General features: G+C 35.4%; 1 protein-coding gene across 2 annotated transcripts; it reads left to right on the forward strand.

Annotated features, from left to right (window-relative positions):
- Positions 1-6,842: 6,842 nt before the first annotated feature.
- LOC127877395 (GPI ethanolamine phosphate transferase 3-like) lies at positions 6,843-23,906 on the forward strand. 2 transcript variants are annotated; one of them, XM_052423223.1, is made up of 11 exons: positions 6,843-7,658; positions 12,534-12,693; positions 13,766-13,912; positions 14,224-15,372; positions 16,309-16,518; positions 17,150-17,258; positions 17,904-18,035; positions 19,023-19,133; positions 19,513-19,647; positions 20,647-20,777; positions 21,469-23,906. In XM_052423223.1, exons 1-11 carry the CDS (start codon positions 6,898-6,900, stop codon positions 21,652-21,654), a joined length of 3,231 nt encoding a protein of 1,076 aa, XP_052279183.1. In that variant the 5' UTR covers positions 6,843-6,897; the 3' UTR covers positions 21,655-23,906. The 2 variants fall into 2 exon arrangements, with proteins under 2 accessions (XP_052279183.1, XP_052279184.1); XM_052423224.1 differs by having other exon boundaries at positions 6,843-7,136.
- Positions 23,907-25,633: the final 1,727 nt, after the last annotated feature.

The following is a 25,633-nucleotide window of genomic DNA, read 5'->3' on the forward strand; positions in this document are numbered from 1 at the left end:
TTATACTTTATATAAGCAATCCTCATACTGTCACAAAATATAACGATAAGAAAAGAACTCTCCAAATTATTCAATCGCTTCGCGTTTGCAACGCAATTTTCAGACTTTTAAATCGTCAAAAGATGCATATTATCGATATTTAAGAGCATTGTAAATTTAAGTATTACATTTTCCACGCAAATATCATAACTACAACGAAAATGTGCAAATCGAAAACAAGTTTTCAATGTCAATTTACCAAAATGTCCCTTTCAAGTTATTGATCGATAAAAAAGCTATTATTCGACATAAAGCTATTAACCGACATAAAGCTATTGGTCGACATTTCTAAAATGGTTACATTAACAACAATAATCATAAATATAATAGTGTAAATGTTATAATTGGTATTTTACCGACTTTTAGACTTACAAAATCGGTTCAATGTTATCATGAATGCAGATTATAAAAAAGGCCACCACCTTAATTGACCTTTATTTAATACTAAATCCAGGCTCTATACCTTAACACAGTGTAATGTACTTTTAATATATTGATGTAGAACTTAGCATGCAAGCTTTTTTGCGATTTTGGAACAATTAATAAGAAGTTTTACGGCCCGAAATAACGCTGTAATGGGTCCTCGACTTAACATTCGCAGTATTTTCATGATATATGCTTCAGGACAAATTACAAATAACCACGTCACTTTTATGTTAATATTTTGATTGTTTTATGTAATTGTAGACCTTTTGCATACAATTGGTTGATTGCTGTTTTATGAATCAAAACAAAATTGTGTGGGTTATCGAATAAACAAAAAACGTGAAATGGTTAATTGAACTTCTTCAATTTAAAAAGCTCATAACTTGTTAACATTAAAGAAAAAAAGTAAACATCCAGGACGTTAAATAGTCTCCCGTTATGACTGAGTTGTTTATTCTTGCCCTCACAAAGGGACTCTGTAGGCATGGTGTAGGTGGTCCTTGTTAACACGGTGATTCTGGGAAATGCTTTATTTCCGGCAGTTCGTCAATCGGTGTCGCTATATATCATTTAATGTACAATACCTTCATCCTACAGACAATGGAACGTGTGATTCACTATGGAAATAGCTGAGCTTTAATGGTAAAAACAAACAATACATGTTTGATTAAGATATTCTTGCCAAGAGTGCATATAAAATTGATCTTGGTAAGCGAAACACTATTTGTAGTAATAAATTACCTATTAGTTCCGTTTCGTCTTTTCAAATGTTCACATTAATTTATTATATGGCGAGTCATGTGCGTGATTGTGTTGTCTATTGTTCAAAATGAAACATATTCACCTTCTAAAAGAGATTTAAAGGGCCCTTTTCACAGATTGGCAGACATTGAAGTTTGTCAAAAAATAAATGCTTTATATTGATACATGTAAACATTGGATCCAAAAGCTTCATTAAAAAAAAGAATAAAATTAAGGAAAGAAAAAAAGTAACCCTAAACTGGGCTCGAACCATTGACACCTGGAGTAAAAGTTTAACGTTTATACCACTCCGCCATCCGTGCTCAAACAATGAGTTTTGTATTTTATATTTTACATAAGCATTTATACTTTATATAAGCAATCCTCCTAGTGTCATAAAATATATAGAAATGAACAGAACGTTTCGCGTTGCAACGCTTTATAATTTTTAGGTTTTTAAATCGTCAAAAGATGCATATAATGAGCATGGTAAATGTTCAGTATTACTGTTTCCTCACAAATATCATAACTACAACGAAAATTGGCGAATCTGAAACAATTATTTTGTAATTGTGTCCATTAACAAAAACGTAAAAAGGTCCCTTTAAAATCGTTCTCAAATTGGCAAAATGTCATAGATTGATTCACGCATGTCTACCTACATTTAATTAAAGCAAAACATAAAGAACTAAAAACAAAGGGTAAACAATTCGTTTCGATGATGGATAATCGTTATTCGCAATAAATGCTTCCTGCTTGTTTTCTATCTTGAAGCCGGAACATCCGGAGGAAACCCCCATATGTCCCGTATGTCACCAACCAAACTACTGCAATTTATATGCATGTGTACATGTATCGCCGCTAATGAAGGCCGCTACACTGCTTTAGTACACATGGTTATTTAACATAGCATGGTTAACATAATGAAGAACAACTAGGAGGGTAAGTTTGTTTAAAGTTTGCTTTCGGTGATTCAAACATATACCGAGTCATCGCGCTTTGATCATTACGCGAGGATTCAATTCTGTCTGGCATTCGAGACGCCTTGATGGCAAATCCGCCGTCGGCCGAAAATCTCCGACCGGTTTCCCGAGCACGTTTTGAATCCTCGGTAACGCTATTTGTTTGCATTTGGTCTGGTAGGACCACTTCCTCGCGGTTGTAATCCGTCCCAATCGTGCTAGCAGTAAGTGGTGTACACGCTGTTTTTGCGGAGCCACCTGGAGAATTCCCCTAAGTTTAAAAAGTTACGACGTTTACGGTTCGGAAGCTTCGACCAATCATTTGAACGTGTGTGTGTGTGTCCATAAACGTTTACGAGGTCGTCCCTCGTATTTAAATGCACAGTGTGAATACCCGCAGTGTGTCCAAGCTCTGCAGCCCAATTTACTTACTAGGCTCAAATGACATATTTTAAATTATACGGGCAAAAGCCCGCGAAGCGGGCGTTGACCGTTCATACATATGGAAATTTAGACATAAAATTACATAAGAATACCACATAAGGATGCGTCTCAAAAAAATTTGCCACGCGACATATATTTTCGCGATGCTATTTATGACCTTGAACAAATCAAAAACACTTTGACGTATGCTAAATCACATGTAAATACATATCTCAGGAAAAATTATATCAATGACATCATAATTGTGTAGCGAATCGCACTAAATATTCTCGCATTATTTGTTTTTCTTCGCAACCGTTCCAGAATTAAGTCATTACTCAATTATCTCCCCTGAATACTCTTCAGTGGGTATAAGCCGAAGACTGGTTCACTACATATAGTGACAGTCTTTACCAAACACAATTTACGTGAACATAACCCGTCTTAAATATATTGCCGAATCTCAGATTTTTGTTGAATTTATTTGCTTTGATCTTTTCGATATCTTAATGTTATTATTAGCCTGACAAATCACAAACGCTTGTTAAAAAATTATTTGTTTTAAACATTGAAGTTGGCATCTCTATTCTTCCAGTATTCTCGCGTTATTCCAATAACGACACCCTACTGTTTATTTGTCAGAATTCGTAACGCATTTTCCATTCGCTCTCAGAAAGAAGTTTTACGTGTGATCATGAGCAATATTCTGGTAAGTTGTCGTAGTTATCCATCAGAAACACATTTATTCACAAAATTTTAAGATATTCCGATCTAACGTTTAAGTCTTTTAGCTTTAATTTTTAACGTATTTACACCTCGTCTGCTCGCACTTTACCGATATCCCGAATGGTTACATATCACTATAATAAGTTTAGGCATAAAACCACAAAATCCGATACCGTTGGATTTTCGTACTACAATCTTACGTAAAAAATCTTCCAGATTCGAAATCAACAAAAAACAAGACATTTATAAATTGTCTGCATTATTGATCAAATTCTAAGATATGTGTTGGTTTTCCGTTTTTAGAAGCTGTTTTGCCAAGGCAAGAGGTCATTCTATCCAGCAAAACTGACAGTTTTGGTTTACAGAAATCAACAAAGGAGGGATTCCTGAACTATCAAAATTTCCAAGCTATATACACAGTTATTATCTGTGGTGGTCTTTATTGGTTCTGTTGGTTTACTTGGATGGAACATGTGTGAACTTTTATAGAACTTTGAAAAGTCTACATCTGTCTATCTATAAACAAAACTCAGCTATGGTATAATAAGATCAGATGTGCAAACAAGGTCAAAGGATTGTTAAATTAACAATTTGAAGGCAATTATGCTGTAAAAATATGAAAGTTCCCATGCAAATTTAGTCTGTATATCGACAAGTGTCTGTCAATAAATGTCAAACTAGTAAAACAAAAAATACCACAAGTATGTAAAAGCACTAAGTACCTTTTGTGATCATTTTAAGTAAGGTAGTGTAATTCTAAACAGTAGCAAATAACTTGTTTAGTAAATGCATAATGCAATTAATACAATTTCCTTTCTATTGTGTAATTAATAAATTGGTTGTTACTTGTTAATCCATGATAAATGTTTTATGACTAGTAGAAAACCAGCATTGTTAATTTTGTAAAAGGTAATAAAATAACACCACTTTGTAATTTCATATACGTTAATATTCTTGTACTGTAGGTTGATGACAGTGTTTTAGTATTACTCATTTTGTCACTATTATTTTATGTGCAAATAAATGATGTGAAGTGTTTTGTATCTCCACACAATACCACATACATTTTTACATATGAACTGTGTTATGTGTTATTTGAATGTTTAAATAAAAATATATGGATGATATAACATGATGCATTCTAATATTTGCATTCAAATTGTAACTATAGAGCTAAGTGTATGCAGTTTAGACTGTGATTTAAGAATTGCTACAAAATGGCTAGTTTTTTAGTGGCTACAAAATTTAAACTATTCAACAATAGTTTGCGAAAGAAAATTAGAAACCTGCAAGATACCTGTATTTATTAAATATTTTAATTGCAAAACAAGTATGTTGTTATGCTGTTACACATTATTATACATTGATAATAAATAAGAAGACAATAAGCGGTGTTTACGTTTCCCAACAGTAGAAATCATTCTTCTGATGAAGTCAGTGGTATAAAGACGAAAGCTCCAGGTATGGCTTTCAATACATAGTGTGTGTTATTTGACAGTCTAAGTCTTATTGGATTTAAAAAAAAATCCTGTCAAATTTGTCAATCAAAATTGATTTGACTCACCACATGATTTTGATTATGTTAAATAAGTAACTGTGTGCTAAATGCAACTGCTTTAGCAAGCTGTCAAGTTGAATTGAGAAATTTGATGAAACAAACTGTTTCCTGGGTAGAACCAGTACTTAGTGTCTATACGACGTACCATGACGTCGAAAGTCTACAAGACCTACTAGGTAGAACGAGAAATGTACTTCGACGTACAATTTTCACCGACCCTTGAGTGTTAGCCAATCAGAAGACACCTTACATCTGTTGCTTTAAGAGATATTTGACATTGAACATTATTATTATTATTTATACCAAATTATGCGACTATCGATCGCTTACTCATACATATTGTGCGTATTTATTAAACATTATTATAATTATAATTTATACTAAATTATGCGACTATCAACCGCTAACTCATAGATATTGTGCGTATTTATTGACCTGGCGTGGCGGAATTAACCTCTGACTTATGCAAGTTATGGTTATCACAAAATACGACCAACGGGGAGGTTATTATACATTATTTATCACGTTAATGTTTGGTAACTGATTGGTTACCGTTGGAAATTTTCTACACAGTAATGCGCTGGACAGTCGTGATACTCCGCCCCGCATGATCAATAAATACTCACAATATGCTGAATAATTTTTATTTTAAAAAGGTAACAGTTAAATCTTCTGAAAATGTGTATATAATCTATTTCAAGGCATTAAATACTTGAAACTTCTATGTGTGTTTTTTTTCCATTCTGATATTTGTATTCATTTGTCATCAATTAAAAGAGATTTTAAACATTTATTATGAATAAATCTGAAGAAAAAGCGGCTCAAGAGACAAATGTTTTGATTGGCTGTTCATAGAATGTGTACGTCGAAGTACAAACATATATGTAGAAGTACAAATTGTACTTTGACGTACAAATATATACTTCGAAGTGTATTTTATATCTGTATGTCGACGTACAATTATTGTACTTCGACGTACATTTCTCTTTTTACCTTGTAGATCTTCTTGACTTTCAACCCAAATAGTACGCCATAGTATGTTTTAAGGTTATCTTAAGAATGCTCCCACTTAAGGGATCAATACAGAGACCTCCCAGTCCTAGTGACTAAGCCAGTTAGCAGACACCCCATCCACTATACCACAGCCACCGAACCAGCTTTAAATTCCTGTGGCTAGAAAAAAAATAATAAGATGCTAGATCTTTGAGCTAAGAACATGTAACTCGTTTTAAGATTTTTTGTTGGATGCGTTACTTAATTATTGCAACAATTATAATATTTTGAACACAATCATGTCCATATATTTATTAAAAATACATGGTTATCAAAAAAACTTAAAAAGCTTTTGCCCGTAAATTAGGTAGCACCTATAATCATATTAGTTATAATTGCAATTTTCAGCTATTGAGTTGTTTAAGGAAAAAACAACAAGTCAATTTGAGGTATTGAGCTCTTAAGATAAACTGAAGAACCCGGAGGAAAGCACATACCGCCCCCATTCCGATATGTTGACCATTGATCAAACTCACTTGCGCAAAAGGCGGGGATTGAACCCGGATTGCCCACGAAAGCTTATAAAAACTTCCCATCAAATCGGATAATTATACGATTGTGTATTAATGTGCAACCTGCTTTGTGGTCGCAATGAGGAGTCGCTTTGATCACTACACAGATGCAGAGAAAACAGTGCAGTTACAGTAATCATTGATAAGTGATCTGAAGAAAAGATTATATATTTACCTGCGATAAATTATGATCGATCACTATACTGGATGTAATAGCTCTTGGGGTGGCCAGACATTTCTTTAAGAGATTTGTTAGGCTTTTGGACTTCTTTAAGTTCGACATTAAAAACTTAAAATTGATAGACATAAAAATATCGGGGACTAGAGCCGATGACTAGTGGGCGTTCTTTGCTTTGCGTTTCTTATGACAACTTTATCTTTTCACTGATCTGTATCGTTCAACCGATTGAACATACACTGTTAGCGTTTGATTACTGAGATGAAATAAAAGCAAAATATGCTTCATAATTCAGCTGTTAGGATTTTGTGCTTAGTTGCTTACGTGTCTGTGCTTTACATTGTCGGAAGTTTAATTTTTACGAAAGGTTTCCTTCTCAAACGCAATGTTGTTGCAGAGAACAGCACGTGCCGAGTTGACTTTGCGAAGTACTCGAGCGGTGAAAACCACGGGACACAGGGTTGTTGGCTTCACAGGAGATTTGACAAGGCAGTTATCATTATCATTGATGCTCTTAGGTTTGATTTCATTAAGCCATCAAGTGACAGCAATAAACCTTACTTAAACAAATTGCAGTATGTTCAAAATATCCTGCGGAGAGAGCCGCAGAATTCTCGCCTGTATAAATTCACTGCTGACCCTCCAACTACTACTTTACAAAGGTTAAAGGCAATGACAACTGGAAGTCTGCCAACATTTGTAGATGCTGGATCAAACTTTGCAAGCACAGAAATAACTGAAGATAACCTGATCAGCCAAATGCATGACAACGGTAGAAAACTTGTGTTCATGGGCGATGATACATGGCAAAGCTTGTTCCCGCAACAGTTTGTAAGGACCTATCCATTTCCATCTTTTAATGTGAAGGACCTCCATACTGTTGACAATGGAATTTTGAAAAATATTTATGATGAACTTCAAATGAAAGACTGGGATGTGCTGATAGCTCACTTTCTGGGTGTGGACCACTGTGGTCATCGTTTTGGTCCGAACCACCCAGCCATGCAAGAAAAATTGACACAAATGGACAATACTATAAGGTCTGCAAACCTTTAGCATAAATTAACAATGTGCAAATGCTAAACAATAGCTGAGTTTTACATTCAAACTTTTAACGCTTATCACAATACAATGCAGTGCTTTCCACAAGATTTTTTCAGTTGCCCCAGGGCTTCTAGGCGTGGGTTTGTGAGGGAAGCCCCCTCCATACGTTATTTTTTTTATCCCCACGTTTTTCTGAGAAAAAGTGGCGATTATGTGGTTATCTCCGCCGTCCGTCCTGGCCACTATCTCCTCCTACACTATTAGCACTAGAACCTTGAAACTTACATACATGGTAGCTATTAGCATATGTGCGATGGTGACGGCAACGGAATTTTGATTTAACCCCTGGGTCAAAAGTTATGGGGGTAAGTGTGGGGCCGGGTCAGAGATTTTCCTGCGACCGCGATTTGAAAAAGGCTCATAACTACTGTGTCCCTTCAGATATTGCTTTCATATTTGGCATGCATGTGTATCAAGACAACACCTTTCCATGCACATACAAGTTTTTACCCTCTTGAACTTGAGGACAGCCTTCAGGTTTCGAAATCTGCTACCGCGATTTAAAAAAGGCTCATACCTACTGTGTCCATTCAGATACAGACCTGTTTTCTTCTACGGATTCGCCGTAGTTACTATGGATTATTTGGCTAAACTACGCACTACGGATTTGTACTGAAAAACTACCGATCCATCAATCAAAATGGCCAAATTTCAGTTTTTTATCATAATTTCGCTTATTTGCGGTCTTAATGGGTAATGTATCAATCATAATCATTTTGGCGCTTGCTTAGTAAAACACGTTGAAATTCAAGCCTCCCGGGGAACAAGTGCTGATCGAGCTTGTTGAGTCGTCACCGAACGAAAACTGACTTGCATATTGGTTGGCAAATTTAGCCGAATATATACGATTTTACGTAGCTATTAAGTATACACATCTCTCTCTATTGTGGAGAATACTGATGATAGTCGATGTATCAGGATTGAGCACGCCTGTTTTTACACACGTCCAAGATGGCGGCAAGCAGACGAGAAATTGGGATTAACGGCGAAAATAATAAATACCTTTCAAATTAACAACGGATATCATATGTTTATTAAGGAATAATGTAATGCGTGTGTCAATTAACGCAACATACTACGTATGAAATTTGAAAGAATATTGATCAGAAATCTGCACAGTGAATGTGCGTCATGGAAACAAGTGTTGGAACTTGGAAAATTGTCTACTCACAAAGTTAAAGCATTTATTATAATAAGATGAGTATTGTTCGAAAATGGAAAGAGACAAACATGATTTGATTTATATGTTAGTGTATCTGTGTATAATCAGATTCATATGCGTATTCTGCTTTATTATATTTGTTACGCTGTACAGTTTAATGAAATAGCATTGAACTGAGGTTGTCAAGTGCAAAATATTGAAAGGTAAACCAAAGACCTATAGATTCTATAGGTCTTTGGGTAAACAAATAAAATATATTATTTTAACTCCATTTAATATATCAATAACACAACAAGAACACTAAAGGATGTTTGTCAATATTTGTTTGTTTTCCCCTTATGATATTTAATTTACAAAAATACTGAATTAAATTAATAGCTACATGTATTCTTAAAGAGCTTATGTTCAAATGGTGTATTTAAGAATCTATAGATTATTGCAAATTTAATATGCATGTGGATGGATATTAACTAAATATTGTCTTCATTGTAAGAAGACATTGAAGCAGCACTTTATTTTATAAAATGCTGTCAAACATGCACTTACAAACAATTTTAATTCTGTTACTTATAATCATATGTGTAATGCTGAATGTCTCCCAATTTCATGGTTTATCGCGCTATTTTTTCCAATGTCGTGGTTTATCGCGCTAAATTTCCCAAACCAAATGGCACAGGCTGTAACAAATCAAAGCAAAACAATCACTTAACAGATTTAATTATTAGCAACTAGATTCATCTAATGCTTTATGTACCGTTAAACTGATATATGACCCAGTCATGGTGTTTTAATGCTCAAAATGATTGAAAAGTTTAAAACTACTGACAACAGCCCAAAACTACTGAGAGATGCCCTCCATACTACTGAGAAGCAATCGGTAGGGTAAACAGGTCTGTACAAGTGTAGAATAATGATTTTAATAGCTGTTTATCAGACACTCATGTATTTAAGTGCAGCTGATTCAATTTTTAAAGTGTTGCAGTTATTACATGGTCAGTTATATAAAATCCTTCCTAAACAGGTCTGCAGATTTTTTACCCCTGTGACCTTGAACTTAGGGTCCACGTTTAGATTTTAAAATCTTTTATGTGGTTATCTGCACTGTCTGTCCGTCCGTCCTGCCCACTATCTCCTCCTACACTATTAGCACTAGAAGCTTACACACATGGTAGCTATGAGCATATGTGCGACAGTGCACTATTTGGAATTTTGATCTGCCCCATGGGTCAAAAGTGATGGGGGTTGGGGTGGGGCCGGGTCAGAGATTTTCGCACATTTTGCTTAGGTTATTTTACATTAACTTCTTCATTTCTACACCAATTTACTTCAAATTGATACTGAACATCTCTTATGACAATATTGTCAATCTCAACTATGCATGGCCCCATTACCAACCCTGGAAGGCCCCTGGGTCAAACATGCGGCATAAGAATATGCGTCGGCCTCTGCGGCGCCATTTCTAGTTTACATTTATTGTTGATGTTAATTCTTGCGAAAGGCCTATTAGAAAAAAAAACAGCTATTAAGTCATTCATAACAACACTTTTTTTTGTTTTAACCCTTTCAATAATCCCGACTCGATCGAATCACCTAAAAGATCCGTATCAACCAGACTCAATTTCTGCATACTTACTTTTTTCCCATCTTTATTTATAACCAGATTATCACATATATTCCAATTTAAAAGCAAATTCTGATAAATATTCAAGCTAAATGTGCTCAAGAATTTCATAAACACAAACATTCGCCATTTTGATTAAGTATCAAATGAATTTTAGCATATGTGACCATTAAAAGATTTGACGAAATAAAGTACAATTGAGACGGGGATTTTCTCACTGTACACTTTTAAATCGTCTGACATGCTGTTCCAGGTTTAATACAACAATAAATACACCAATAATTTCCACAAGGCGTTGGACATGTCTGTGTGCTTTTTATTGAAGCATAGGAACATGAAATACATGAAGAGCTGTTAATTTAAAGCAAGAATGTATTAATGTGGAATTAACATCAAAATTCGGTAGTGTGTTTGGGATTACAAATTTAATTATGCTAATTTAAGTATTTAACAAAACATTTCTAGCTGGGTTTAATGAATTCAACAATAATTTGTTTAAACGCTTCACGAGTCAAACACATGTTTTGACCATATTATTCATGAAATGCACATTCGTCAAGGATTGCATCAGGTTGCCATCATCAGTCTTCTAAGTAACTTGATGAGATTTCATCGTTGAGGTGTACACTGTAGGGACTGATGAGTGTGGTAGAAAAAAAGCCAACAAAATGTCAGAAAACCAAACACTCATGGCAATTACGTCACTCGTCATCTACATTATTTTACTGCAGGTATTGACTGCCTAAGAGTGCTGTTGCTCATGCAAAGCGTGGGCTATGATTGGCCAACATAGATTTTACAATACATCGAGCCTCCGCCTTTAGGGAGGCTTTAGTTAGGAAACACATGTTATTTACAGAGTATCGTAAATCAGCTCTGGAAATATTCGGCAAAGACGATATCGCTTTGATTTTAATAGGACTAGTTTCCCCGGCTAGGGACTGTTAATGGCTTGTGGAGAGCACTGCACATTAACAATGAATCCAAAACTAGGCTGGCATTTTGATGATAGGACTTATTACTGTGTACATTAAGTCCAGCAAACATTTATTCCTCAATAAACAATTAAATGTTCACAAACTTAATTATGTTTATTATATATATATATTGTTTTCATATTTTAAAAAATACAGCAAGGTACATATTGTAAGTGAAATTAATTTCATTAAATAAAAATAATTGCTGGCCCGAGTGGGTTCTTTTTGTTAAACATATGACATGGTACTTTTACATGAGATATTTGGTCATAAAATGTGTTCTGTCATCAGCAACAGAAGTAATGTGTGCAATTTAATGCTAACATTTGATATGTATGTACATTTTTAAATCTTATGCCCAACTGCTACAAAAATTTAGCACAAACAATAAGAGAGACAGAGGCATCAATATGGTCACACTTCTTGTTGATCCTGTTGTACCCTTATTTCCTTCTAATCCGTATCACCATGGAAATAGCATTAATTAGCTGCCTGTTATATTTTACTTTGATAAGCAAAAATAATGTTTAAAAAGCAAAGTTATGAGGTCAATTTCAGTTTTGTTAGTGAGTAGTACATGTATATTTTCAGGAACAACACTTTCCCCTTAAATGCATTTGATTGCTAAAATATTAATTGTTTTTTCATAATAACAAAGACTTTGAAATCATATCAAACTATACAATCAATACAATCTGTGTACCATTTAACGAAACAAAAAAATATAGAACTATTTTATGGACCACTTTATCCATTGAACATTATAAAGCTTATAAATTCAATCTAAGCTTTCACATCGCCAACCTCGTTATCAATTCTTTATATCAAATGGAGGCAACTTATTAAGTACTCGAGTTCTGATATCCGGAATGTCAAGAGGGTATATTTATACTTTAAGCAAAAGTTGAAGAAGTTACATAACTATTTGTCATGAAATAAATTATGAACATATTTTTTATACCTTATTCATAAGTAAAGAAAGCATGCCTTTTTACACACAAGACTTTAGCTACCAGTATCTATCTTGTAAAATTACTCTCTCAAATTTCAGGAATATCACAAGACTACTTGACAAAGATACATTGCTGTTAGTGATGGGAGATCATGGTATGACCTCCACAGGAGACCATGGGGGAGACAGTTCAGAGGAGATAGATGCTGGCCTGTTTATCTACAGCAAATCACCCATTACTACAGCCAATAAACCACAGGTATGTTGTTGTGAAAGAATATTGACCTCACTCTGTGGCAATCACAGGCTGCACAGGCTAATCAGGGGCCACACTGCACAGGCTAATCAGGGGCAATCACAGACTGCACAGGCTAATCAGGGGCCACACTTGCCGCTTTTATGTTATTTTGCGTTAACAGAAAGTCTCTTCTTAGCAAAAATCCAGTTTAGTCAGTAAGTGTTTAATCTGCCCAGGCTAATCTTGGACTACTCTTGACGCATTTTCCCCGAGCTTGGCTGATACATTTTAGTTTAAATCCTTTACCACTTAGATACGTTTTTTGAAACATTTGTAGTCCCTCAGAAAGTGAAATTTAATGAAAGACCTTTCTTACTAGATTCAAATTTTTAAGGCTTCATTTCCAACAATAAAATACTGATGAGCAGCAAACAGCATAAAACCTGAACAGAATGCGAGTTACTGGCAGACTATTCTGGTTTTATGCTGGTTGCAAAAGCCATTTTCTTAGCTTTTTATCGTGAAAAGGGTTAAAATAAATGGTAAAGCCTATATAACAGTACTGTCTTCATTCAATTCACCAATCCAATCACCAAATCACATAAAACTTATGGCTTTCATTAATTTTAAAAACTGGATGGAACTGCCAGGCCTTTGGTTATTGTGGTCATTACAATTTTGATAAAACTAACTTAATTCAATGAGTATGCTTTTGGTCTGTACTCTATTTTGTTTGCATATTGCAACACAAGTCCTTAGGGTTTTAGAATTAAAGAGGAGTATAAATTCATGGTATTTTATATCCTTACCTTCCTATTCATTAAGAGAAGCATGACTTGTATATATTAATAGCAAAATAAAAAAAAATAAATGAAAATAGATCACCTTTTCCCAAAATGTTCATTTCATTTCGGCATTAGTCCCAGGACCAAAACTTGGAGTAAATGAATTCCAATCTTTTCATGCAAGCTCTTGTTATGTTACTATATAAATATCATGCTTATTTTTTGCTGTAACAATGAATTATAACATTTGCTATTTTGTTTGAAAAGATAATTAAACATTCTGTAAACATTTTTATTTCTCTTAACAGACTGATTACAGAACAGTATCACAAATTGACATTGTACCAACTGTCTCGCTGCTATTGGGGCTTCCAATTCCATTTTCTAATCTGGGCTCAGTCATCACAGATCTGTTTGCTTACTGCAGTTGGTCCAAAGAGTCTCACATAAAGGAGGTAAATATCTATATATTCAGGTTGTTCTTACACATTAAGACGTACAGGTAGATCGATGCAACCTAAACGTGAACAGGTGTTTTGTAATAAAATGAAATAACCAGATCATATCAAATGTTAGCTTTAAACGACACCTTACTTCTGTTGCTGTAGACAGAACAAATTTTATGGCCAAAAAATTGAAACATAATTGTATCATGTTAAACCACTTGTGTGTTAATATAATAGATGAAACCTAAAATCAATTTCTTTATTTTATAAAAATTGTTTACAGGTTTACAATAATTCCATTAGTTTAAATGTTTTCCCAGGTATACCACATTGTGGAAGCCCTGAGAGTCAATGCAAACCAGATGAATAACTACATTACGCATTACATGCGAACATCTTCGGACTTGCCTTCACACAAGATAGCAATACTGCAGGCCAAACTGACTACGGCAGAGAACCGGTTACAGCGCCTCGTGACTGACATGTTCATACACAACAAGGAAGAAAACGCCCATGAAGTGTTGCATGACCTTGAAAAAGAATATAGAAATTTCATGTTTCAGATGAAAGAAATATGCAGAGAAATATGGGCAAAATTTGACCATGGCTCAATGGGATTTGGAATTATGTTCTTAATTGTTGCGGTAGCTGTGAATATTTATATACTATGTGTTGTACAGGATTTTAGCCAAGATAAATGGGATGGTTCAATTATTATTGTTCTGGCGGTTTCCATCGTGTTTCTAGTGTTTTCTTTGCTGCAAGTTTATCTGGAAAGTAGCTCCGTGCAAATTTTGGGATTTATGTTAGGATTGTTTGACCTTGTTGCACTTGCAATTATAGTGCAAGTGACAACTTCTAACAGAACTGAAAGAAAACCCCTTCAGAAAACAAAGTACTCAAACACCTGGATTACATTGGATACTTTTGTTTCCACAATTGTTATAGCATTATCCATTTTAGCATACTTTTCTAACAGTTTTGTAGTTTTTGAGGATGATCTGTCATTATTTTGTTCTCAGACTATGGTTTGGTACATTTGCGCTAAAATAGTATTTTGCATCCTTAAAGACAAAGCATTCAAGGAGTCCAATAAGTCAAAACTGAAGGGTTCAAAACCCACAGATATCAGAAAAGTGCTTGTTAGTTCTCTCCTTCCAGTGGTTGTTACAACAACAGCCTGCAGCTTGTGCATCCGACTGTCTGCAAATTATCGGCAGAAACGCGAAGAACAGTTAACACTTGATTTGCTGAATAAGGACTCGCAATCAGAAGAATCTACCTCAATGGCTGAAAGCAAAAATGTTCAGTTCTTTGTGTCTACAGCTATGTTGGTATTAACTTTCTATCTGCCAAGAAAATGGCTGAAAGAGAGTGGTAATTTAAATGGCGTCAATTTTACAGTGCTTTGTGCAAGATACCTGGTACCTTTAGCAGCTGTCAGCACAATGTTCTATTGGGCTTTGCATGTAAGTATACCATGCATGACACGAATTATTTATTGTTTTATGTTTCCTTCATTTCCAGTACATTAAAATATCTCATAAATGTTGGATTGTATAAATGACAATTTTCCAACTATGATCACTGATTTAAAATATATAAAACAAAACATTGCACATCAGGGGCAAAACAATTCTTATGACAGTAGACCCATACTGAAAGTAAATTTTTCTTTAAGTTGCATCATATTTTAAAACTTATGAAATTTTGAAACGTTTCAAACAGGAAACAATTAAATAATTTAAAATGTTGCTTTTGTTATCCCCCGCCATTGGCGGAGGGATATTGTTTTGGCAAAGTCTGTCCGTCTATCCGTTTGTCTGGAGCCATATCTTGGAAGTGCTTTGATGGATTTCATTGAAACTTGGTATGAGTATATATATGGATACTAGGATTATGCACGCCAAATGGCATTGTACACCATCTGTTAATAACAGAGTTATGGCCCTTTGTATCGTGAAAAAATCCTTTTTTGAGTGTCAATTATAACACTTTTGTGTCTAGAAGCATATTGGCGGGGGATATCAATTCAACAAATTTGCTTGTTTTTGTTATAACTTGTTACATTATTAATCATACAGAGTTTAAAATTATTCTGTTCAAACTTGAAAGGTTTATTATTAACTGTTCTATGACAAAGAGCAGTGAATAGTTATTAGCTTAATGCATGTGCGTCAAGTGACTTAGTATCATTGTAGACTAGCCTGTGCAATCAGCACAAGACTAATCAAGAAAGACACTTTCAGTCTAAACTGTATTTTTGCTAAGAAGATACTTCCTTAAACGAAAAATACCATAGTTTTGTCCCGGATTAGCCTGTGAAGACTGCTAATCTGGAATAACACTTTATGCATATGCATTAAGCCCCATTTTTGCAGAATGAGACTCTGTTTTTTTCTCAGTGTTTGCCAGTAAAGGTGTTGGACTCGCTACCAGTGTGGCAGCAGACTGTGTTGGCCGAGGTTGTGTACGTGGTGGTTGTGGTTGCCTCCGTGATCTTCACTGTCTCCCCACTGCTGGTTTACATGCAACCCAAGCATGGCAAACAGTTCTCAGTGCCTAGTGAGACACAGGGCAAAGATCTAGTAGGAAAACTATACTCCTACATTAAGGTAATATGCAACATAAATCGAATTCCGCAATTTACTTGACAGAAAAAACAGAAAATCTGATGACCATCTTATTTGACCAAAGTTTTTTAAAGAACCAGTTACATGTACCTGTATTGCCTCTAGAGAATTGCAAGTAATGTGTTTCATTAGCACCTAGCGCTTTTGAACACAAATATTATGAAAGGCATTTTTTCCAGCATTATAGTTTTTAGTGGAATAAAAGTGTTTTTCTTTTATTCTAACTAATGCAAATTAGTGTACATTTAATTATTTTTGTTGGAAAGGACTTTAAATTTGCAGGGGATTTTAAGTGAATTTTTTTACAGCTATTTTGTTTCTTATGCACATATAGAGTTCATTAAATTTTATACAGGGCTATATGAATGAGTCGAACTGTTAAATATTATCAGATTAACTCTGGAAAATTGGTCCTTAATGTCTAGAGGTGCACCTAAATTTTCATTGCTACTTTAGTGGACTAATTTGGAATCATACCTATGATAAACATCTAAGTATGATTGTAATATTTATTAAAATGTATACCTGTATAGATAAGCCATTCCTATTTAAGGGTATGGCAAGAAATTCTCCTATGCAAACACTAACCTTATCATCCAATATTTCCTCACAGAGCACATGGACAGAAGAAAATCAGGCAGAAGTTGTCGTAAATGGCCAGTCTGAGGTCCCCAGAGTGTATGGTCTAGGGACAGTTTTCTCTGGAGCTATAGTCTACAATGGTAAGGTGTTTTCACTACTTGTTGTTCTCATCTCTTGGCCCTTTAATTCACATGTTGACTTAACCCTTACCTCTCGGATGCACACTTTGACGTGTATGTAGTCTCTTAGAAAATGAAATTAAATCTTACAAGATTCAAGTTTTAAAGCCTTCATTTCCAACCTTATGATACTGAGCAGCAAACACCATAAATCCTCAACAGACTTCTAGTTACTTGCAGGCTGTTCTGGTTTTATGCTGGTTGCATATATCCATTTTCTCTTTGCTTCTGGGCAGAAAAGGGTTTTATGGATTTTTATTGATTCATTTTTGAACTTGATAATTATTGAAATTTCATCAATTGCTCTATATAAAAACTTAAAATTCCAAAAGGATAAAGGTGAATGTTTACTTTGTTTTGTAAAAAGTGTGACTTTACCTTAAAAATAACTATTATAATGTGAATGGTCATGCACATCTTACACATTAAAATGTGACTTTCATGTATCATTAGTTTATGTTAGATTTTAGCAAGGTTTCAGCAGGGATGGATAAACAAGATAAAAACATCTTGTTGATAGGACCATGTAACATACATGTCTAATAAGTAAATGCCTGTTTTAGCTAGGTTTCTGCTATGAGTGATACAAATGTCTGTATATTTCAGGACTGTTGCTGCTGTTGGTGTTGTCACTGTTGCTGGGCAGCAGTCTAGCTCCCAGCATTCTCTGTGCTGTAGCAGCCATGTTCTTCTTCCTTGAACTGTTCTCTATCGCTGTGAAAGTCTGCAGAGACAGTGGTACGATGAGAAGCAGCTTTTGCCCAGATATATATAGTCATATGAGCCAAGACATGAACAATGGAACTTTCGCTATAATGATATAAGTCTCGTTCTGAGAAAACTGGGAATAATGCATGTGCGTGAAGTGTCGTCACAGATTAGCCTGTGAAATCCGCACAAACTAATCAGGGATTACACTTTACCCTTAATAAGATTTTTGGTAAAAAGGGACTTCCTTTAGACGAAAAATACCATTAAAGCGGAAAGTGTCGTCCCTGATTATCCTGTGCAGACTGCACCGGCTTATATGGGACGACACTTTACGCACATGCATTAAGCCCAGTTTTCTCAGAACGCGGCTCATATAAAGTCAGCTACGCTCCAGATCAGCCTGTGCATTGTCAGCTGATGAGACCACAAGACCTTGCGCAACTTTATAGCTCCCAGCGTAGCTCATGACCAGACTGCCCTTATGCAAAGACTGTTCTGGAGACACCCTGGCCACATTTGGCATAAGACCCATTTTTGCATGATAAACTCCTATTTGTTTGTACTATAACAGTGTTTTTTGTTGTTGCAAATCAATTATGGTTATAAAACAAGGTCTGGTAATCTTTTCATTTACCCTGACTAACAACATTTTTTTACTTCATTGTATATCCAAAAGTTCCATCATGCATGGTTGAAAAAGTACTTGTATTGGAACAAAAATTACTTTTATTTATGACCTATACTCAATGGAGTTGCTTATAAACAACTAATGGCACACAAATAAATCTTAAATTTATACTAAATTTCAATTTTGACTGGAATTGGTTATTTACAGCCCAGTGAAAACCTCAGAATATTATGAGCAAGCATCCATTATCAGCAGATTTCAAGTAGTTTGTGATGGGTGTTTAACATGGGGAGATACTTTATGCAGTGGATTACACTGCAGGTAAAGACTACATTCCATTTTAAAAAGCAAATGCAACTCTGGTTATGATTCTTGTGTGTCCGTAGATCTAATCCTACCAGGCCTGGTGGCATGGCTGTGCATGATGTGGACTTTCTTCTATGGCTTTGGACACCAGGCAACCATCCCTGCCATTCGCTTTGAAGCAGCCTTTGTTGGTAAGATATCCTTTTGATTTTGTACTGGTAGGTGTCATTGGTTGCTGCCACAGCAGTGTAATTTCGGTGAAAATTAAGCAGTCATTTTGTTTGTATTATTATATTATGTAAATATAAGAAATGCAATATGACGTAATATGCAAGACTAGATTGTGTACCTTGTTCTAGTCTTAATTAATCTTGGCATCAAAAAAACATATTTGTTCTTGATATAACCCAATGGAGTTCGCTTGTATACGAAACAATTATACAGTAACTAGTAATCAGATGAAATGTTAACCCGTACCAACAAACCACAATAAAAACTCCAACATTTGCCATGTTAACATTTATTGTATCACATAAATAAACTGTTACTCAAGCTTTCTAATTCAATAAGGTTTCCATGGTGACTGGGAAAACAAGCTGTTGCCCGCGGCGATGATCACAAGCAACATGTTTGCTGCAGAAATCCTCTTTACATTTCTGTCCCCTCTGCTGATACTCTGGCCTTGCACGAAAGGACCAATATCAGGTAAGAAAAAAACCCGGACATTTCAGTTTATCTACAGGTGACTTCAATTATAGGTCAGTTCAATCATTTTAGATTCTCTTTTTTTTTGTGTACATGTCTTTTTTTACCTAAGGTCTCATAACCAAAGAAGGTTATGGCACCTTCCGGCCTTTAAAAGACTTAATGCTGTTAAGCATTTACTAGTACAAATCAGACTTATTAAGGGAAGCAGCTGGGTATTGCCTTAATTATAAAACATTTTCAATTAATACATGTAATTAATAACAAACAAATGATATTATGAATTCAAGCCTTCATGTTTCCCTTGTATGTATGTTTGTCTGGAGTTTTTATGCCCCCGAAGGAGGGTATATAGTGATCGGACCCTCCGTCCGTCTGTCTGTCTTTCCGTCACACTTTGCATTGAGGTTTTGCATTTAGGTTTCAGAAAATGCTCTATGTCGCTTCAGATAGCAACTTGATGTTTGGCATGCATATGTATCTCATGGAGCTGCACATTTTGAGTGATAAAAGGTCAAATATATGGCTTCAAAGCGGCACAGAAGGGGGCATTGTGTTTCTGACAAACACATCTCTTGTTCTCTATGATTTTTCCTGCTGACCTTTTGTTTTATTTGTTTTCTGGAACACAGAGATTTTTAGCAAACTCATTTCAAAATTTGCAAGCAGGGTTTGTGAGCCTGTGCTAATTTCAATCACTGTTCGCAAACATATATGCCTGGTTCTGGCAAATTTGGACTGTTTGCTTGTGGGTAAAGTGTTGTCCGAGATTAGCATGTGCAGTATGCTGAGGCTTTTCGGGGACAACACTCCTTTTTATGGTAAAACAATGGTTTGAAGCAAGTCTCCTCTAAACGAAGATCTAGTTTAGGCTGACAGTGTTGTCCCTGATAAGCCTCTGCGGACTGCACAGGCCATTCTGGGACAACACTTGATGCACTTGAATTTAGCCCTGTTTTCAAGAACAAGGTTCATATATATATATACCCACTGCTACAGGCTTCCTATTTCCCAGTCGTCATGGCGAGGCTGGTTGGCAGGGGGACTATGTGATGTTCAACAACCGTCCAGTGTTCAGAGAGCTGCTGTTAAAGCTGGTGTCCACTACATACCTTATACAGGGACTCAAGGTCAGGACAGCAGGGCTGAGCATATTATTTATGTATTTGAGCAGTTTTCCTGGAAAACTGTGCTTAAAGTATGTTCGTATAGTATCTCCTAGATTAGACTGTGCAGTCTAGATTGGATTTTGTTAAGGAAAGACTTTCTGTAAAGGAAAATTTCATTACAGCAAAAAGTGTCGTCCCTGATTAGCCTGTGAGGACTATTCATAACACACATGCTTCAAGCACAGTTTTCCCAGAGCTCTGCTCCATTGTATGGTATACACAAGTCTAGCTCTAGCTTGACCACATTTACCATATGCTTGAAATGCGCCCTTTATTTTTGCTCAGTTTTATTTGTGTCCGTTTTTCAAACGATACATTGTAAATGACAGAATAATGTTAATTAGGTCATATATTCTTTGATCTATTTAACCCAATTCCAGCGCAAGAACTAATCTATTCTTAATAGCGATATTCATGCATTAAGGTCAGTATCAGGTATGATGTGGTCGAGACACTGGTAAAAGAGCTTGATAAAGAAATAATAAGATAGAATTTTAGTATAAGATATTAAGATAGACCAATTTTAAGGTATGTTTTGTGAAATGAATGTCATGAATTTTGGTAAGTTTTCAGAAAAAAAATCATGAAAAAAAAAGCTTAGCAGTCAGAATTATTTGAAAAAAGTATCAAATGCATGTTATATGTGTTTCAGTTACTGGGTTGCATCATAGCCACCACAATTCATCGTCGCCACCTGATGGTGTGGAAGATATTTGCCCCACGTTTCGTCTACCAGGCAATTTCATCTTTCAGTGTGTTTGCAGTAGCACTACTGTTCTTGGCTACTTTGTTACGAGTAGAGAAAGCTTTAGGCCACTGGACAGAAAAATTAAAATGAAATTTATCAGTTAGTTGTTAACTCATCATTTCTCATCCAAATTTTATAGAAACTGAAAGTGCATTTTTGTAACATTCTTATTTTTTGTATTGAGTTTTTTATATTGAAACTTAACTTGAATGTATTAAAATAATAAGCTACTTTTTCTCTTACAACAGCTGAAAATGATGCTAAAGACATGTTGTTGTTAAAATGAGACCTGTTACAGCCCTATTATTCCCGTACTACAGGTATGTTTAGCTGTACTGTTGTTTGATGTTTTATATATTGTTCAAGTGCTGGTACATTTGGAGCGCCAGAATCTCATATTCAAGACTTTCATGATATTGCCATATTAATCGGATAGCAAACTTACGCATATGATGGACATATTTTTGTCATTATAATTTTAGACATACATTTTGCATCTATCCTTAGTGTTTTTGCATTTGACACGTCAGGACCAATTACAGGTTTCTCAACTGAAAAATTTAATGTACATTTCAACAGATATAACTGTTAATAATCGTCTGATTAAAATTCATTCAAACAACTGTATTGTACAAGGAATTTATGTACTGTACATGTATATACCACAATTGGATGATTGACAGTAAGAGTTTGCACTTTTTGTGAGTATAATCCAGTGAATCCTGTCTAAATCCGACTTTTATCATGGTCCCAGGAATCTCAAAGTTTATAAGGTTTCTATTGTAAAACTTTAAAGGGGCCTTTTCACATTTTGGTAAATTGACAAAATTAAAAAAAGTTGTTTCAGATTCGCAAATTTTCGTTATAGTTATGATATTTGTGAGGAAACAGTGATACTGAACATTTATCATGCACTAGATTATCCATTATATGCATCTTTTGACAATTTGAAATCCAGAAAATTATAAAGCGTTGCAATGCGAAATGATTGAATAATTTGGAAAGTTCTGTTGTTGTCGATATATTTTGGGAAACTATGAGGATTGCTTATGTAACTAAAAAATACATTCACTAATAGTATGAGCATGGATGGTCGAGTGGTCTAAGCGGGAGACTTTTTACTCCAGGACTACAGGGGTCAGTGGTTCAAGCCCAGTTGCGGGTTACTTTTCTTTTTAGCTCTACTGGTCGAAGGCCTGAAGAGCTTATGTCATGGCGTGGTTTCCGTCGTCCGTGCGTGTGGTAAACTTTTTCTTGTTTACGCGATAAAGTCCACAGTTTTCATCCGATTCTTTTCAAACTTGTTCAGTGTCTTTATATTAATGAGGACTCGAACCCTATTGAAAATGGGTTACATCAGAGTAAAAAGTCAAGTATCTCCCCTTGAAATTGAGAAAATTGTGAAATAAGGCTTGTTAACGCAATTAAGTCCTAAGTTTTCATCCAATTATTTCCCAACTTGCACAGAGTTTTTATCTGAATGATGAGTCAAACCCTATTGAAAATGAGCAATATCGGAGTTTTAAGTCCAGAATAATCTCCCCTTGAATTTGAGAAAAAAAATGAAAATTCAGTTTTTTTTATGTGATTAAGTCCATAATTTTCATCCAATTCTTGGCAAACTTGCACAGTGTCTTTGTATCAATGAGGACTCAAACCCTTTTGTGAAAAGAGCAATATAGAAGCAATAAGTCCAGAATGACTTCCCCTTGAATATGACAAAATTTTGAAATCCCGCTTGTTTACGCAATTATTTCCACAGTTTTCATCCAATTATTTTCAAATTTGCACAGTATCTTTATATCAATTAGGACTTGAACCCTATTGAATATGAGCAGTATTAAAGAAATAAGTACACAATAATCTCCCCTTGAATTTGAGAAAATTCTCCTTGTTTGCGCAATTAAGTACACAGTTTCCATCTTATTCTTTCCAAACTTACACAGTGTTTATAGCAGTAGAGCGATTCAGGCCCGCATTGGCCTCTTGTTTTAATTGTATTCTTATTGTTTTTTTTACTTGAGGTTTGTATGTCCAATGTTTAAATTTATCAATATAAAGCATTTAATGACAAGCTTCAATACATGCCAAAATCTGTAAAAAGGCCCCTTTAAAGAAATATGTCCATAGGTAATAAGCTTAAAATTGTCTTTACATACATGGTCTTGCAATAATTGTATTTGACCATTTATTCTGTTTTATGTGTATGTGTAGATATTGTCATATTATTCTAATTGGTGCTGTTTATTTAGTTATATTATGTGAAACAGGTTCATCATTGCACATTTTGAATAACATTGTAATTTGCATTTGTTAATGGAAAAAATAAATGAATATAATTATGTTTCTTGTTATTGTTTGTGAAAGGGAATTCGCATTAATACGTGTCTTGTTCTAAGAAAACTGGGCTTAATTCATGTGCGTAAAGTGTCGTCCCATATTAGCCTGTGCAGTCCGCACAGGCTAATCAGGAACGACACTTTCCGCTTTAATGGTATTTTTAGTTTCAAGGAAGTCCCTCCTTACCGAAAATCAAGTTTAGGCGGAAAATGTCGTCCCAGATTAGCCTGTGCAGACTGCACAGGCTAATCTGGGATGACACTACGCATGTGCATTATGCCCAGTTTTCTCAGAACGAGACACATAATCTGTTAAAGCTTTAAATTACCACCACCAGTTAGCACTTTCACTAAGTACCGGTAATACCTGAGCCAACTATGACCACCAGTTAGCACTTGCACCAAGTACCAGTAATACCTGAGCCAACTATTACCACCAGTTAGCACTTGCACTAAGTACCGGTAATACCTGAGCCACCTATGACCACCAGTTAGCACTTGCACTAAGTACCTGTAATACCTGAGCCAACTATGACCACCAGTTAGCACTTGCACTAAGTACCGGTAATACCTGAGCCAACTATGACCACCAGTTAGCACTTGCACTAAGTACCGGTAATACCTGAACCAACTATGACCACCAGTTAGCACTTGCACTAAGTACCGGTAATATCTGAGCCACCTATGACCACCAGTTAGCACTTGCACTAAGTACCTGTAATACCTGAGCCAACTATGACCACCAGTTAGCACTTGCACTAAGTACTGGTAATACCTGAGCCAACTATGACTAATTGAGCCTTACAAACTTAAACCTCCCGACTGGATACTCCTGTGAAATACTATTGTTTACCGCTGTTAATGACCAATTCACCAACTATAATTATGGTTCACAGATAGACATGGCTATAATGAACTTTTGCAAGCATTTCGATACTGTCCCACATTGAAAGCTTTTACGTAAGCTAGAGAAGAATGGTGTCACTGGTAACATCAACAACTGACAGGAGTTCCTGAGAGACAGGAGTATGAAAGTTGTTGTGGAAGGAGACGAATCCAGTCTACAGTCGACTCAAGCTTACCTCAGGGCGCAGTCCTAGGTCCCCTGCTATTCATCTGCCACATCAATGATTTGCCAGATTCGGTTAAGTTCTCTGTGTGTCTATTTGCAGATGATTGCCCATTAGACTGCACAACAAGAAGTCGTGAGGACCATGGTATGCTTCAGCAAGACCTGGGTCAACACATGGGGAATGCCCTTCAATGCCAAAAAATGCTACTAGCTGAACATAAATCAGAAATCCTCAAAATTTTACCAACTAGAAAATAACACCCTGCAACACATTCCAGAAAACCTATACCATAGAGAAGCAATCGCTGAGACCTAAATTGGAGCTCAGAAATTAATAAGATCAGAGATGGCTTTCTAAGGCACAATCTGAAACACTGCCCTGAATCCTGTCCTGAATCAGCTTACCTTGCCTTGATAAGGTCAAACCTGATTCAAGTATGTCAATTAAACGTAAAGTTTCTCCTAAAACCTATGATTATACGTAGGACAATATAGTTGAAAGATACTTCATAAATAACTATGTAACACAATGAGTCATTTTTTCCAAACGACAATAATCGAGTTGAATACATTTAAAGATGAGTAGTGTGCATGCAAATAGTTGACAGCTTCAGATCAGAACTTCTTCAGTGGTATTTAAATAAAACCGCCCTCTCTT

The sequence above is a fragment of the Dreissena polymorpha genome, chromosome 4 (genome assembly GCF_020536995.1).
Source record: "Dreissena polymorpha isolate Duluth1 chromosome 4, UMN_Dpol_1.0, whole genome shotgun sequence".
NCBI lineage: Eukaryota > Metazoa > Mollusca > Bivalvia > Myida > Dreissenidae > Dreissena > Dreissena polymorpha.